Source organism: Equus caballus, chromosome 11, assembly GCF_041296265.1.
Source record: "Equus caballus isolate H_3958 breed thoroughbred chromosome 11, TB-T2T, whole genome shotgun sequence".
NCBI classification, from domain to species: domain Eukaryota; kingdom Metazoa; phylum Chordata; class Mammalia; order Perissodactyla; family Equidae; genus Equus; species Equus caballus.
In genome coordinates this window covers 54,202,087-54,219,597 of record NC_091694.1, presented here as the reverse complement: position 1 = coordinate 54,219,597, position 17,511 = coordinate 54,202,087, and the positions used below count along the sequence as shown (strand labels likewise).

The window sequence follows — 17,511 nt, the reverse complement described above, 5'->3', positions numbered from 1 at the left end:
GGGCTCTGCCCAAGCCATTCTGATTTAACTGGTCTGGATGGGGCCCAGTCATCTGTATTATTAAACAGCTCTCGAGATGATTCCAATTGTATGGTCAGGCTTGAGAAACTCTGTCTTAAACATACAACTTAATCTTCCAGGCCTCAGTGTTTTCACCCATAAAATGGGAATAATATCTTTCCTGCTTCACTTCCAGGGTTTCTGTGAGAATTCAGGAAGATTAGGAATGAGACAGGCCATGTGCATTATGAAGCACTCGACCAGAGTTAGCACAGCTTGGATATTCTTACTTTGGTCCCTACAGTGGGTTTGTTTGCTTATACTTAGTTGTCAAGATTTAACAATTATGAGATTTCATTTTTTTTTTAAATCTCAGTTTCTACCTTCTTTGGGAAAACTGGGACACCTGGCAACAATCAGCTGCCACTTCTAACTAGCAACTAGAGCTGAATAGTGGTCTCTTATTTTAGTTTACCATGGACCCCACCACTCCCTAATGTCTTATGCTCAGCCCAGATCTGTTACCACCATTTTCTGCGTGGCCTCCATGGTAGGCAAAATTCTAAGATGACACTTAATGACCCTCAACCTTGCATAATCCTCTCCTCTTTAAGTGTAGGTGGAAACTGTAAATATGATGAGATATCGCTCCCAGGATAATGTTATGTTATATGGCAAAAGGGAGATGATCCTGGGTGGGCCTGCCTTAATCAGATGAGCCTTTTAAAAGCAGAGTTTTATCTGGTTGGTGGCAGAAGGGGAAGTCAGGGCTCTGAAGCGTGAGAAGGATTCAATGTGCCGTTACTGGCTTGAAGATGGAGGCAGCTACACAGCCCTGCCACATGGCAAGAAACAGAAGGGGCTTCTAGTTGCTGAGTGTCTCCCAGCTGGCAGACAACAAGGAAATGGAGAACTCAGTCCTACGGTTACAAGGACCTGTATTCTACCAACAGAAATGAGCTTGGAAGTGGATTTTTCCCCTAGAGCCTCCAGATGCGCACCCAGCCCAGCTGACACCTTGATTTCAGCCCGGTGGTACTCTGAGAGCCAGGCACGCCCAGCTGGGCTTCTGACCTACAGACCTGTCAGCTAAAAGATGGGTGTTATTTTAGCCACTAAGGTTGCAATAATTTCTTATGGAGTGAACTAATATGGCCTCTGAAGCTATCTGAGGTTTCAAACTCTGTATCTGACTGGAAGAAGTCATGAGGATGGTCCCACATAGAGCTGAGGCCAACAGATTTTCTGGCCATGACTTCCTAAGTGGAAGCAATTCTCAGTGACCTCACTATGAGACCTGTTTATAGACATAATGGTCCTGCTACTCTGTTACTTAAAAACCCTCAAAAATTTCCCAGTGCCTGAATAGTGAATTCCAGATTCCTTAGTATGTACTCAGAGCACTTCACAATCTGGCCCCGAACTCCATGGCTGACCTGATCTCCCCCTATACACCTTATTCTGCTATGGGCAGGTCGACTGGTCCACATATTCTCCTGTCTTTGCCTCTTTTCCCTGGCTGTCAGTCCTCCCACCTTTCAAGGCTCGGCTCAAGGCCACCTTCTCCACAACTCACCCTCGAATCTCCCAGCCCAATTCATCTTGTTTTGTTACCATTCTTCATAACTCAAGGCAAGCACTACTTGTACTCTGCCATGTGTTATTGTTAACTCTGTCCTTCATACCTGGCGTATTCCTTGAAGAACCACATTTTAGTACTAATTACTGTATCCCTCATGCTGGCCTGCCTCTGCATACAGTTCCACAAATGTGTCCTGCAAATAGCAAGGACTCAAAATGTGTTTATAAAGCTGAATTGAACTTGTGTTTGACTTTCAAACAGATAAGACAGGGCATCGAAGAATTGCAACAAAAACGGAGACACCACGCTTCGGCATGGTACCACCCTTTGTCAGGCTCCTGCAGCTTCCTCCCTCTAGAAGCCTGGTTGCCATGGCATTAGAAGGGATCAGAAGCTTTTCTCAGGCATGTAAAAATCTAGTGTGGAATTGAGGTGTGTTGAAGATTAATCAGCATGGCAACATCGATCAAGGGTCAACTCATACATTATGCTGAGGTCTCAATTGACCAGACACAGTCAAGACTTCACTGCTCTGGGACAGCCTGCCAATCTCAGCCCCCCGATACAGGGAATTGCACAGTTCAGCGAATTCTACAATCACCCAAGATGGCCTGGAACTTCAAGCAAGAAGGTTGTGCTTGCTTTTCTTGGGGAATGTCATAAACCTACAGTGGACATTTAACAAACACAAGAGGAATAAGTTGCACCCTTAGTAACAGAACTCCCCATCCAAACCCCCTGGCAACAAGCCTACCAAGCTCTGCCTCCTCTTGGACATGCTGACTATAGATTATCCTCACTGTATCCAGATCTTGGTTGAACATTTGGATGAGCACCAGGTATTTATCAGATGCATCTTGCGCTACCAGTGGTCTTTCAAGGAGGTTTCCTGCTACGTCTAGCAACTGTGGAGGAGGCAGAGAAAGAAGAGGAAAAAGTCACAGATTCAACCTTTCCAAGGACACATAAATCTTATTTCTTGACTTTTCTTTCATATGTCTACCAATGTAAAAGGGTGAAAAAATTGTTATTGTGCAATTGTATCAATAATTATTAATAGGTGGATATTCATAGTCTGTCTTTCTCTCCTTTGATTCTAAAGGAGAAGGATTCCTGTCTGCTGAATTACCTACCAGATCTTCTTGTGTTCTAAGAATCCAGATAAAGGGTAAAACAAAGAGAAAGCTAAACATGTCAGAAAGGTTAAGCTAATCTACATAAAACAGACCTAAAGCAAAGAAGAGGGGTGAAGGAGGAAAAGAAAAAAAGAAGCTAAGTGCATTCCATGTTGAGGAGAATTTAGAAGGCTAAAATTCGAGAATGGGAGCAAGAAAAAAGTTTCAGAGAGAAGTAATTCTGAAACTAATTTTGGGAATTAGTTCAAATGCTTCGAGAAGGAAATCCTATAGTCTTCCTATGTGAGTTACGGAACGGCAGGTATTTATTAAAGATGATAAAGGTACATATTTTTTTTTCAATGATTCAGTGGCTAATGAAGCCTGGCAATATGGGTTACCCAGTATTCTAGAATAGCATAGATGCACTCATCCTGCATTTAAGCTTCTTCTACAATTGGCCCACCAGCCATCCAGTCTATGTTTGGACTTTTTCAGTGACTGGAAACTTAACTGTTACTTCTCAAGAAGTGCACTCCATCTTTAACTATCTTTGACAGAAATCTCTTTCTTCTATTGAGCCAAAATCTGCCTCCTTGTAACTTCCACTGATGAGTCCTGGTTTTAATCCTTAAGGCTTTATAGAATAAATCTCTTCATAGTTTATAGAAAAGCTATCACATTCTTCTAAGTCTTCATGTCTCAACACTCTGAATTCTCGGTTGTGTAGCCATTTATCTACTCATTATCTTAAACCTTCTCTTCCACATTCTTGTACCATCTGATCTGGGCAATATAGTGCAAAGGTACAAGTCTTCTTATTCTAGTTACTTATACTTGAGTCCTATAACCAATTACCTGGTAGCTGGTTGAATCAACCCATCAGCAATGGCTAAACAGCCATGATACTGCAGAGGCATGGTTTCAGAATGGTGACCACAGTAGACTTCTTCACTTTTAATGAGTACCCTACTGATTAGGCCCAAAGAGAGCATTTGAGAAAAAACTCTTTTGAAAAGTATTTTTCCATCGTCATGTTTTCAGAAAAGCATTACGAATCAACCTGAGAAGCCCTGTTCTGCACACCCCCTTGCCCTAGGACACTCACAATGCCTCTCTACTAGACGAATAAGAACAATTAATATCTGCAGGACCCAAACAGTTGGAAGACTGTCCTTCCCTCCTCTGATGAGGGTGAGGGGAGAACTGAGCACAGGGGTGACTCCTACTCGTACAAACCTTAAAGGCATGCTCCAAACCAGGCGCATCATCAAAGGCTTGAATAAAGACAGTCCCCAGTCTTCGGTCAAGATCTCCTACTTTCTGGTTAAATTCAGAGACATCATTTTCAAATTCCTGAAGAGACATCACATAGACTTAAGAAAAACATGATTTTCTGAAAGCCAGTTGCCCTGTGCTCTTTACTACTAATCTTTGTACTTGAATTGGTCATACCAAGGATTTATTTTAATTCTCCAAAATCCACCTTGGCCTGACTTAGTTTTTACCCATATACAAAGTTACCCTATTGTTGCAGCATTTTTTTCCTAGACACCCTAGGCAAAATGGTAGAGTGAGTCAACAGCAAGGTTGGCATCCTGCCACCTCCCTTTCTGTGGCCCCTCTTCCACCTCCTGAAGCCCCTTCCCTCTCACCAACAGTGCCAGTTCATGCCACCGCTGAAAGCCACCTTAGCAGTGACAGCTCCAGCAATGGGGCTATTCCATCATTACCACTTATTTTCCTTCCTCCCCAAGTTAAAATCCTATTTTTTCAGTGTAACCAAACTAATCTAGCCATTAGGAAGAAAGTAAGCTAATTAAACTAACACATTATTTCTTCTAAGTACACTTTAATTGGTTAAGACAGCAGCTAGCCATTGTTCCTAAGATTGCCAAATTTAGAGAACAAAAATATGGGACACCCAGTTAAATTTAAATTTCAGATAAATGATAAATTTTTTTAGTTTATGTCCCAATTATTATGTTTTATCTGGCACTCAAAGTGTGTTCTCCTTCTTAAAATGTAGCAATTTTCAAAAAAAAATTTGTTAACTCAAGTCTTTAATTTATGGAATTATTTGTCATTATTGCTTTACACATGCACATTCTTATGAAGACACAAAGAAAAGTAGAAAAATAGCACTGTCCTGCTTCCGAAACCCAGCCACATTAACATTGTAGCGTTTCCTACACATAGGGTTTTGTTTTGTTTTGTGTTATCATACAGTAACAAACACATGGTATGTATCTTGCTTTGTAGTCCATCTTTTTTCCCTATTTTTGGTGAATGAAATTTTTAAGCAGTCATATCTCCCTGGGTTGGGCCAACTAAGATCTCCCGACATGTCTGAAGGTGTTCAGAGCAGGTTCCTGCTGTAATTTCTTTCTCCTTTCCCCTTATGTACTCTTAAAATTCCTTCCCCAGTAACTCGGCTATTCCCTTCTCAGGGAATTCCACCCCCTGTTTCTGTGCTGGGCCTTTTTCTTCTTTCTGTCTCCTGTGGGCTTGGACTCACAAGTCTCAGCTTTCCTGGGCCACAAGTGAGACATGGGCTCTTGTGTCTCAGTCTTGGAAAATGCATCTCTGGCCCTTTCCTCATCCTGAGTACTCCCCTGGGAACCAAGGTCAGATAAGAAAAACGAGGCTACTGCTTCACCTACCCCTCCCCAAGCCACCAATCAAATTCTGCCCAGGGGTGCCTAGCCTTCACACAGCCATCCTTGCTCAAAGCTTAAGGTTTGGAAGCTTCAGGGCGGCCACAGCCTCCACCATCATCCCATACCCATGTTGGTGTCTCTGAAACCCTAAGTATCATCAGTCTGGAGAAGTCAGTAGTTGGAGGGCCCTCCCTGGTCTTTCACTTGATATAAAGAATAATTAGGAGTGGCGTCTCTTGATAAAACTACTGGGACCACAGAGCCAAAGGAAATTATAAGGAAAATGCAAGTAAATACCCAGACCCCACAGGCTGCAGGCATCTGAGAGAGACAGAGCTTGCAAGTCAGCAAGGCCTACCATGCTTTGGGGGTCCAAGCAGTCATAGGAAGACTCCAGGAAGATTCTGTACATCTCTTGAAACTCGTGGTACATTTGCTGGGCCTGTTGACTCAGGGCATTCCCTCTGATGCCACTAAACTCAAGCTTTCCCAGCTTGTGGAAATCCAAAGTTGTCTTCAGAAGATCCTACAAAGGATAATTCACAAAAGAGTTAAAATGATGATAACAGTGGATGATGCTCAAATCAGTATGGGAATTGCTGGGAATCATATGGGGGTGGTGGTTGCTTAGGAAAATGTGAAGCTTGATTAGTTTTGTAACATTATTAGATTGGGTTGGTATAAATAACTCTTGGCTAAACTTAACAAAGCAAAGAGAAAGTTCTAATAAATAAAATTCACACACAAAAATCAAATTTATGCTTCAGTCTCTTTCTGTGTTATCTAATAAATAATAACATACAGTCATAATAACATTATTTACATGATTGGTGAGTTTATTACCCATTTTAAAAGATCAATTACAAATGGACCATGTCATCTGCTTCTAGAATGACAGCTGTCTTAGAGGATATTGAGAGGAAAGTGGACCCTCCAAGTAGCCTCGAAGACAAGCCCAGAGGGTGACACCAACATTCTCGGCAACTACTTCTGTCAAGAAAAGAAATCTGAGGGATGCCCTTGCCAAGTGTACACAACACGGTACCCCATGCGGCCAGCTGGGTGACAGTGGACAATTACTTGACATCTCTGTGCTGGGTTTGTTCATCTGTAACAGGATAACAAGAGTGAGAGTTAAGTCAGTGCAGCCTTAGGATTTAGGCCAGCGCCTGGCACACAGTAAATACGCAGTAAGTGTGTATTACTGTCACTGTTGTTGATATGGAAGTGTGCCAGCTGTGCTCAGAATTAAGTGACAGGGGGACAATGCAACCCATAGCTCCGGGAGGAGCCCCTCCTGACTCCATGGAAGCTGCTTCACCTCTGACGGGACAGGAGCCTCCAGAACACGCCTAACATGACAGATTGTATTTCTCTCTCATGAAATACCCATCTAAAATCACAAAACCTCCAAACCAAGATGTTCTTCTGTTACAACTTTCAATCTATGTGCATACTTCTTCTACAGAAGAGACGGGGGTGACAGTTACCTTTGTGTGATTTTGGCAAACATTTGATGTGGACCCCTGGGAGGGGGGTCTACCCTGAGCAAGTTTGAAGGGCAAGAAGAGGGAACACTGTATCATGACGCTGAAAACCCAGCGGGTCCTGGTTCCACTCCAGGAAATTTCCGCTGCCAGTGGCCACTGCTATGGGTTGACTCATCAGGCTAGCAGAAGGCTGCCTGATTCCTTTCTTTCACTGGAACACCGAGTCCAGCAGCAGTGACAGAGGCGCTGGGAAGTGCTGAGAAGTGGCTGACTTTCCCTGAGTTGCCAGCAGGGCACCCGTGCAGCCTTGGGCAGCCACCTAACAATCCTTTGCTCAGCTATGTTCAGGCAGGGCTGTCAGCCAGGAACTGAAGCAGGAGAGGAGAGAAGAGACAAGAACCAGCCAAGGAAAGGAAGACATACACCAAAACCAGGAGGGTCTTGCCACCGATAGGGGGAAAGGGAGTGGTCTTTATTTAAAAATACATTCAACTTTATATACTAGGAGGAAAACAGAAATGAATTTGATTTAAATGAAATTGACTTAAATAGTAATTCCAATCATTCCAACGGGGCTTAGTCATAAGCAGTGTTACAGGAGAAACATATTTGTGCTGTGGAAAGTCACCTGGGTACCCATTTTTCATAATTCCATGGATATCAATTTCAATTTCTAGGAAATATTCTCTAACCATTTTAAAGGACAGATGCATCGTGATACGTTTGGTTACATCAGAAAACCAGATGATCATTTTGTTACACTATTGTATTTCTTGGGCATACGTGAAGCATGGTCTTGGGTGGGCACTAGAAGGTGCTGCATCTCCAATCTAAATCATAGGTTTAGAGAAATATTTACTTAATCATTCTATTTTTGGAGAAACTCTGGTCACCAAAAATAATGGATATTTACATTGCTTTACTTAAACATGATGGGCCACACATTTATTTGGGGTTCAATTCAAGATCTTAGAACTTCCCTTACCTCCCTTTTTTAATAAGAGCTCTGCCCACCCCACCCTTCTCCTGTGCTCTCTGTCCCCTTACCCTGCATAAGCTTTCTTCAGAGTTCTAATCACGCTCCAGCACTATAATATAGTATGTGGCACTATATTGTATTATTGTTTCTTTTCTGTCCATCTTTCCCAGTAGGTTGTAAATGCCTCAGAGGTATTACTGTATCTTCAGTCTCTGGAAGAGTGCCAGATGCTGACAAACATTTGTTGAATGAGTGAATATATGATCTTTGACCTTTGACTTAGCTACAGTACCTCCAGGCCACAGGGTGATAGAGAATCTAGGAATCATGGACTCAGGAGCAATAGGTGAAAACAAGAAAAATTAGATGAGAAAAGAGAATTATAAGGCAACTTATAATTGAATTCTTATAATTCAACTGTGCCTTTGAATGTTTGAAGGGCCTCGGTCAAGGGCAAGGCACACCTTGCAGGGTCTTACTCTGAGGGCAGAGCTGAGGCAAACGAGTGAACGGAACAAAGAGCAGACTTGGCCTCAACTTGTAGGTTGAACTTAAGAAATTGCTTATATTTGACCATTTTGACCTACAAGAAATGGCAATTTCATGTGTTTCCACTTAATAAAAGAGAACCGTCTAATGATCAGAAATGCCCAACCACAGAATGGGCTGCTAAGAGAGGTAGTGAGCTCTCCGTCTCTGGGTGAATTTAGTAGAAGTTTGACATCAGAGGTATTGTAGAAAAGATTCCTGAATCAGTTGGGAAATTGTCTTGCAACTGTAGAAACAGATTTATCATAATGACCATGACTATAACTTTGATTCTTAAAATATTTAAATGTAAGCTCTTTTCACTGTTTATTTAGAAGTCCTCACGAAACAGATACAAGGCAATTTAAACCAATAAGAGGTTTAAATGATATTTTTTAAATATCCATTTTTATTCATCACAGTAGTAAACACATTAAATTCATTAGTCTATAGAGAGGTTGAAGATATCAACTTGAGGGATACAGGCATTATGGAAAGAGCCTAGGATCAAGGGTCCAAAATTCCTGGGTTCACACCATCCTGATCTGCCATTTACTAGGCAAGTCACTTAAAGTAAGACACTTGACTTTGCTAAACCTCATTTTCCTAACCTGCAAATGGGTTTGCTAATGCCTGATTTGCAGTGAGGTTACCTACTTACAAGGGAAGTATAAATGGTAGCCACGGCAATTAATTATCATCACCCTGACATCATTTGATCAGGGTGGTGGATAAGAGATGTATGACGGCTGATATACATGGGCTCCTTTCCAGAAGGATGCCACAAAGAGCATGGGGGCCCAGGCAGCTGACAGGACCGACTGTGTCCTATTCTTATGAAAACCTGTGCAACCTTCAGTGGGGCAGTGGGAGAGTGTTCCATTTGTGCTGTGGCCCAAGAAGTGGAGAATCAAAATTGGGGATAATGGCAAGTCCCACAAACACAAGCCTGTTCTTGAAGGAGAGGTCATGCTGCCCATCTTAAAAGAAATGTCTTCAGAATTCATTACGGGAGAGCACAAAGCAGACATTCATAGATGAAAATCTCAAAAGGTCATTGGGAAAAAGACCGTTTTCTTTACCTTTCTACAGTGGCGGACCTTAAGCAGCTAATGGTCTCCTTCGTGACCGCACGCTCAGGCCGGGCTACAAGGGAAGCTGGCCCAATTAGGCCTGAATGAAAGGAGGTGGCGGAGTGGCTGGAGATGGTGGAAAGAGCAAAGAGGATGCGGTGTGTATTAGGTCAGCTTATTACCTATCTCCCTGCTAATCACCTCGCATAAAGCCTCAGCAGGAAATCATTTTGTCTCCAAGTGAATCACAGCTTCACAGCAATTTTATAATGAAAGAGAGGAGGGTTCTCTCCAAGCTGCTTACTTACTGCATTGTTCGGAGGGGAGAGGCTGCGGGCAGAGCTATAAACAAGGGGTATGCAGAATCTACAACATCATGGCACAAAAATGAACTCTGTGTGTGTGCGTATGTGTGGGTGGTGGTGTATGGGGTATGTGTATATGTGTGCGGTGTGTGTGTAGCATTGTGTGTATATGTGCAGTGTGTGTGGGTATTTGTGTGGGATGTGTGTTTGTGGGGTGTGTATGATGTGTGTGGTGTTGTGTACATGTGTGCAGTGAATGTGTGTATGTGTGTGTGTGTGGTGTGTGGGGTGTGTGTAGCGGGGTGGTGTTTGTGGTATGTATGTGGTGGTGTGTGTGTATTGTGTGTGTAGTGTGTACGTGTGGTATATGTGTATAGCGTGTGTGGTGTGCATATGTGCACTATGTGTGTGTGGTGCACATGTTTGGTATGTGCAGGATGTGTGTGGTGTGTTGGTGCATATGCGGTGTGTGCATATGTGTGGTGTGTGTGGTATGTGGAGTACGTGTGTGTGGAGTGTGTGAGTGCTGGAGAATTGAGCAGGAAGGCAGAGTGAGGGGAAAAATAAAGAGGCAGCTGAATGATTCTTTTCCCCTTTGATTTTTGACTATTCGTTCAAATTGCAAAGACTTCATACACTTTTGGGATTTCCTTAGTCAGTCATAAAGTCAAGTAAGGCCCTTTCACGGAATGGGAATTATAATTTTACCCAAACGACTTTAGATTAAAAGACCTAGAAATCATACTGTAAAAATAGAGTATGCAAAGGCAGAATATATAAGGGAAGAATAAAACCACAAAACCAGTTTGGGATCCTGAAAACGGAGGGAGGGAAGCAGGAGGGAGACGGAGGGAAATGGGCTTTTTGAACTCCCTGGGACAAATCCAACTTTGGTGGAAAGACGATGCTTGGAACCATCCGCCCCGGGGTACAAATCCCAGCTAAACCTGCCTGAGCTGCGTGGCTCTGGGCAAGTTAATTTCTGTGTCACGCTTAATTGTGCTCATTTGTTAAAGTAAGAGCGTTGATACCTAGCTGTTAGGACAACTGTTACTTCTTCATTTTTCTTTTCCTCCATTCCCTCGCAAGGGTTAACTCTCTGAGAGATCAGTGGATTATGGCTGTGAGGAGGAGGAGGGTGGAATGCTGATGATGCCATTACTCCACACTCTGCAGACCTGCTGGAAACTGCTCAGCAATACACCCCCTCCTGCCAAACAGCCCCGCCCCCAGCTGCATTTCAGCAGGCGCCCAGAGGGGAAGAGCAGATCTTCACAATAAAAGTTTCTTGTGCCAAAGAGCAAGAGCGAAAGAGCAAAGAAAGCCACACAAATCAGAGGAAACAATCCTGAGAGAATTGTGAATATTAAAAATCAGCCCTTTGCAATATACCCTGGACGTGATCACGGAGAAGGGTAAATGCACTGATGTCATTTTATTAACTTGGCTTCATGTATTTATTAATTGCAACTACCCATGTCTCAGTGGCTGAATATTGCATTAGAACAGCAAGATGAATAAGGCTAGGCTCATGCTAATTCTTGCTGGAGAGAAGCAAATTAATCCCATTTCAAACAGGCATCCATCACAGGGATACACAGAATGTTAACTAAAGGGCTACATGAAATATGCGCAGAGACGATCGATAGTCCCGTGTCCAGCTGCGCTGCTCTGCGCTGAGGAGCGGAGAGATGGGGGAGCCAGAGCGCAAGGAGATGAGTCTGAGCAAATGTTTGGGAGATGAGAAAAAAACGAGGGGAGGAAAGACCAGGACAGAGGAAAGGAGAAGCCATGTGAAAATGGAAAATCATGGAATTCAGGGAGAACAAACAGATAAGAAGAACAAGAGAGAGGAATAGAAAAGGGAAGGGAGCCAAGTGGAAAGGAAAGGAAGAGGGAAAGGAGGGAAGAGAGAAAAGCAGCAGAGAGAAGAAATGTGGAGTTTGGCCTAAGAGCAAAGAGGTAAATCAGAGCAAAGGACAGAAAGCTTAAGAGGAGAAGAAGCAGGAAGATGAGAGCATGGTGACATTCAAGTCATCCTCTAATTAATCTGGGGCAACTGCTTTTTGTGCATCTGTGCCCTTGATTCCGAAAGGAAAAGCAGCCTGAGAGCTGACTATTGTGAGGGTAATGACTCTGGGGAGACCGGTGGCCTTTGCCGCTTGTATTTACTGAATATACCCAGCAGACTACGGGCCCTAATGTTAGAATAGCTGTCTATATGCAAAGTCACATCATCAGCCTGTGTGCACAGGGCCTGAGGCCCCAGCCCAACAGTCATTTCTGAGCTGGGCTCTGCTTCTGCTCTGAGGCCAGGGCCGTCCACAGGGCTGGAGAGCCTGCAAGGCCGTCATGGCAGCTGTTCCCCCGTGGTCAGCCAGGCAGGGGCAGGTTGGAGCAGGAGTGTCTGTCACCTGGTTAAACAACAGTGAAGAGATTGATGTGGGACATAAGGATAGGGTGGAAGGGGAGGAGAGGAGAGGGTGCCCATCAAGAGCTGCAGTGGAAAAGGGAGGCATGGAGGATGAAGCTAGATATCAATTATTTCTACTCTCCGTGATCCTAGTGAAGGACTTGAGGTGTGCTTGTCACAAGACCTAGCTTCTGGCTTTCTTGCTTATACACTTTCTCTGTCTTATGCCCTTCCCCAGTTTCTTTTCCTGGCGAATTCCTACTCCAGTTTCGAAATTTATTTCCTCTTGTGCACCTCACTTTCTCAGAGCCCCTCTGGGTCAGGGACCCCTCTTTCTTGCTCCTCAAAACACACCAATTTCTCTTTTATCATGGCATTTAATACACCTCAAAGATGTTTCCTGATTCTGTGTGTTCCCATCCCTGGATCTGTTCCATTAGTCTGTCTACCTTCTCTTGCTACCAGCCCATGAGCGTCTTACAGGTGTAGAACCAAACCAAAATGGAATCACTTATGTCAGGGACAAAATGGAGAAGGTCAACGCAGGTGCATGGAGGAAACTCAACCTAACCTTACAGGAATTTACAGCTCTTCTGGGACTCAAGCCAATCCCCAAACGCCAAGTCTGTTCATAACATCTCTGGGCTTCCTGTTCCCGACTCAGCTACCCTGATCCAAGCAAGAAAGAAGACCACTAGACAACCAATCTTCTGAAAAAGCCAAATGACTTCCGTATTTACCCCATAAAAATCCCTCAGTCTGTGAGCAACAGAGAACTCATTGCTCCTGTAGCCTTGAGTTTCCTGACTTACAGGTTGAAAGCCTTGCAATAAATGCATCTTTCTGCTTTGCCTTATTCAACATTCAGAGTTTGGTTTTTGACACAGGCAAAACCATATTTCAATCATCGTTGTATCTGCAGTACCTCACTCAGTGCCTAGCACATGACTGTGATCAGTGCTTTTTGAACTGAAATGAACAGATTTAGTCTCATACTCTCTTACCCTCATAATCCCATGGTTTGTCCCACTTATCACAGCCTCTTCCCAACATATTTCCTCTCTTCATCTCAAATCTCTGCTGATAATAGCTAGAAATATGATTCTAATTCCTTCTTGATCCCCTTGGCTATTACCCTAACCTTGAACCTGACCCCAAATTTCTCAAATAAGCTTTAGGATAAATATGTACTTCATTTTATTATGCCAAGTGCCCTCCCCGCAAAGTTCAATCCACAAATATAGACCTGTTAACCACGTAATATTCAATGGATGAAAACAATCAAAAGAAAAAGCTTCCTGTCTTCTCACCCTGGGCCTTTAACTAACATTTGCATTAACTTTTAAATAATTGGGGAAAAGACACAACTTTGAGCAAAAGTCATATTTCTTTTGCACAGGGATTCACTAGTTTTATAGTTTTGGAGCCAGTTGAGGATGGGAGAGTGGAGGAGAATTTCAAAGCAGAGGCTTTGTGGGAATGGCCAGCTGCAGCCAGATCAGCTCACTTTAATTTTGCACATCGGAATTTCTAGCAAAAGCTTATCTGAAATAAAGTTCGAAGACCATGGGCAATTTGAAAACCAACTGAATTAGTGGACTGATTCCTTGGGCTTTCTTCCTACATGGGTCTATGATCAGAATTTCCTAAACTTCTAATAGAACCACCATTACGTGATGATCAATCCAACCAATCAATCCAAATATTTATTGAATCTTATTATGGGTTCTTCCAACGAATCGAGGGTTGGCCACCATGTTGTGTTGTTCATTTTCTTATTTTGCTTTTTGGATCCCCAGATTGCTTACTCCTGTGTGGAGCTGGGAGTCTGAGGGGAATGAACACACTCACCTCCACCATGTGCAATCGCCCCAGGAAGCCATCCAATCGCACAAAGACCAAAGAAGACTGGAAATCCCACTCTCTGACCTCCTGGTTCTCTTTGAAGTAAGTATGAAGATTCTCCCTTCTGTCCTGAAACATCTGCTTGAAGGTGTTCAAGGTGTCCATGACCACTTGCAGTTTTCTCTGACTTTCTTCTACCTCACTTCTCAGGAGGTCTTCTGGGCTGAGGTAATTAGAGGCCTGGAATGCAAACAGATTAGTGTTACTAAGCCTGGCTGTGGGTGCGGGACACCCCACAACTTTGCCCACATCAACTCTGAACCAAATAATTGCCCAAGCAATATTTTCTAGAAGCATAATATAGGAAACATCTGACCCCATCCTCAGCTCCACAGTGGACTGGGACCTGGGTTCAGGCCAGATAGTCAGTGATGGACTCAGGGATGTGCCAGTGACCAATGAGAGACAAGGAAACAGAGTGAGAATTTTGGGGGTCAGTTGGGGCTGGGGCAGGTGTTCTTTTGTGACTTACTGGCTTTCTATAGTAAAATAATTCAAGCGCCAGAATTCTTTGGACCGTAATTATTTCCCTGTTTCCAAGGGACCTGAACCTGGAAAGCTGTGAAGCTGAAGCTGTGGGACAGCCATCTTCACCACGAGAGGCGGGGGCAGAAATAACTGGGTCCTGGTGACGTCATGTAAGGCCTTATTGTAAGCCAGGGCTGAAGCCGGCCTTATCTTGGACTTTTGAGGTACATAACTAATAAATTATCTTTTTGTTGATGCCAGTTTTGGTTGGTTTTTCTTCAAATCAAATCTTTTTTTCAATCAAGAGTCCTGGCGGACAAACATGGAGTGATGGAAAGTGCTGGTCCAGGAGTCAAACAACCCGGCTTCCAGTTCCAGGTCGGGTGGCCTTTGGCAACTCAGTTAACCTCCCTGAGCCTTAGCCCACATCTTTAAATAATAATAAGCTAACAAGGCTCTGTCTGCTCACCTCTCAGGGTTCACCTGAAAATGACCAGGACCGTGAACGTCACACTAATTTGGAGCCTGCAATGTGCTCCACAGATGTTAGTTATTAATAATTACTCTTTAATTGTGTTTATTGTTTTCTCAGGGTTGCAGCTGCTTAGAGGAAAAAGAAACCCAATTTGGGGGGAAGATAACCCAAAACTTGTTAAGACTTCCAATCTGTTCACAGGCCCACTCTCCTTGAGATTTACGCTGCCCTCTTTGGCGCCATGAGTCCCTAAGAGCGAGGAGCATGGAGCGTGTAATCCAAGAAGCTGCTTCTTTGTAGCTCACAGGCGCTGAGTGCTTAGCAAGCGCCGGGCACACTGTAAGCCTTGACAAGTGTGACTGCATGGGAGCCTCAGGGGCACCCTGCAACCCTTTGAGATAATCCTCTTCTTCTCACCATTGCACAGAGGGGCAAGGTGTGGCACAGAGCAGGTAAGTGACTTGCCCAGGTACACACAGCTAACAAGTGGTGAAGCAGGATTTGGCACAGGGATGCCTGACCCCAGAGGCAGCATTCTTAACGGCTGGGCTTTGCTGCTGACTTAATGTCAGTCCATCAGCACACATCATTAAGGAGGTTGAAATTCACCACCCTCACCCTTCACCCAACCCAGAGTCTTGGGCAGAGGGGAAAGGAAGACTGGGCCTCCCAGGTGTTCCCACACTGAAGGCATCTTTGTGAGTTATTGGCTGCAACAGTAAAATAATTCAAGTGTGAGAACCCTTTGGACCCTAACTATTTCCCCGCCCTGAAAAAACGCACACTTCACTCTTCGCTGTGACTCAGTGCCAAGCCCCCAGGGAGAGGTTGCTGGGGGTCCTGGGGTGGCCAACCTGCTGGATGAGAAGGTTGCAGATCTCCTGGAGCAGCACAGTGAGCCGCCCTGGGGAGCGGTAGGACTTGCACGTGGCCCAAATCAGACAGAGCACGTGGAGCAGCGGCTGCAGCCGCGGCTTCACCTCTGGGAACTCCACGCTCTCGAGGGCCTCCAGGTGGCGGTGGAGCGGCATCAGGTGTGTGTGGATGTCCTGCGCCTCTGTCAGAGCTGGAAGGAAGTGGAGACTGTCACCGGCCCTGCTTGAGGTTCGCACCCACCGAGTGGAGCCCTGGAGGCTGGGGAGTGAAGGATGTGCCAAGTGATGGCTGCGATTCCTTCCTGAACTGAGAGAGCAGAGACAAGGCTGGCCCCACGAACTTTCTAGCTCTTGTGCAGAGATATGGAAATCTGCAGAGCCCCTGACAGCTAGGATAATGGTCGGAGGAGTCTCTCTTACAAAATTCCTGTACCTGGATGTCTTCTCGGCCCTCCCAGCCCCAGGCTGGTGCTGTGTGTGTAGAATATCCTCCATGACTGTGTGCTGATTCCCTTGCTGCTGAAGTCTCCGAGGCAATATATAATAGATGGCCGAGGACACGTTTTAGAGTCAGAAAGATCTGCCTTCAAATGCCGTCCCAGACGCTCACCTGTTGTATGACCTTGGGCACGTTTGACCTCTCTGAGTCTCAAAAATAGGCTGAACAGTAACTAATTTAAAGGGTTCTTGTGAAGGCCCGAAAGTAGCACAGAGAGCATCTTCACATGCAGCCAGCACAGGGCCTGCACCACAGCAGGCGTTCCATGAATGATAACGTCTCTGATAAACATTTGCTAATAAAGAATCTCATCGAGCTCTTTATGAAGGAGAAGTCATAGGGAATAGAGAAATAGTACAGACTGATTATGGTAGGCTCTGCTGGTTTCCAACGCCAGGAGAATCTCCTACCATTTCCTCTGAACACAGTCAAGGAAAGAGAGGCTCCTTTCATGAGTCATCTTGTAGTCACTGAGAGGGGAAAGCAGGAAAACCAGTAGCATCAGGCACTAATGTCTGCACAGACACTGAGGGGGGATGCAAAAGCCCACCGAACAAGCTGAACTGGAAGGGAGGGTTTACAAAGGCTGGTTCTTTCTCAGGCCAATAATAAGGTGCTGTCATATGAGAGCAGACTGTCTTAGGTATGTGGATGAAGACAGTCTTAGCTTATGTGGATGAAGCTCTGTGTTCATCTTAAAGGGAACTCAAAATATACACTATTTAGTAAAGAGTTTCAATATGCCAAGCATCGTCCTACTCACTAGACATCTCATAGAAAACCCTGCGAGGTAGCATTATTACTCCTACTTTATAAGAGAAGAAATTAAGACCTAAATAGCTTGCCTAGGGTCTTCCCGTGAATCAGCCAGCCCTGCCTAGCTGAGCAAAAGCAGGATTTCCCCAACTTTATTATGTTGAACTTGATGGTTGTGGGGGCTGACTGCACACAGGAGTTTGTGATGTGTACATCCGTACACTTAAAGTACATTTGTACGTTACACCCCAAACGGAGTTGTGGGAAGTAGTATGGGGATGGAATTTTTGAAGGTCAGATATCACAGCACACTGATTAGAGCAGTGGTTCTTCAGTGGGGGAGCTGACGGGAGAATCAAAAGCACTGTGTGGGGACGGGGGACGTCAG

At 44.4% G+C, this 17,511-nt stretch overlaps 1 protein-coding gene across 10 annotated transcripts in view; it reads right to left on the bottom strand.

Annotated features, from left to right (window-relative positions):
• DNAH9 (dynein axonemal heavy chain 9) overlaps nucleotides 1-17,511 on the bottom strand; it is a 319,325-nt gene that overhangs the window by 285,628 nt on the left and 16,186 nt on the right. For all 10 annotated transcript variants that reach the window (XR_011423085.1, XR_011423083.1, XR_011423082.1 and 7 more), the window contains exons 5-9: nucleotides 15,848-16,059; nucleotides 13,997-14,230; nucleotides 5,716-5,883; nucleotides 3,937-4,053; nucleotides 2,337-2,487 (exon numbers count right to left, since the gene is read on the bottom strand). Coding sequence is in view for 6 of the 10 variants with exons in the window: in XM_070226565.1 (XP_070082666.1) it covers nucleotides 2,337-2,487; nucleotides 3,937-4,053; nucleotides 5,716-5,883; nucleotides 13,997-14,230; nucleotides 15,848-16,059 (882 nt within the window). In the remaining 4 variants the exon portion in view is untranslated. The remainder of the gene's footprint in view (nucleotides 1-2,336; nucleotides 2,488-3,936; nucleotides 4,054-5,715; nucleotides 5,884-13,996; nucleotides 14,231-15,847; nucleotides 16,060-17,511) is intronic.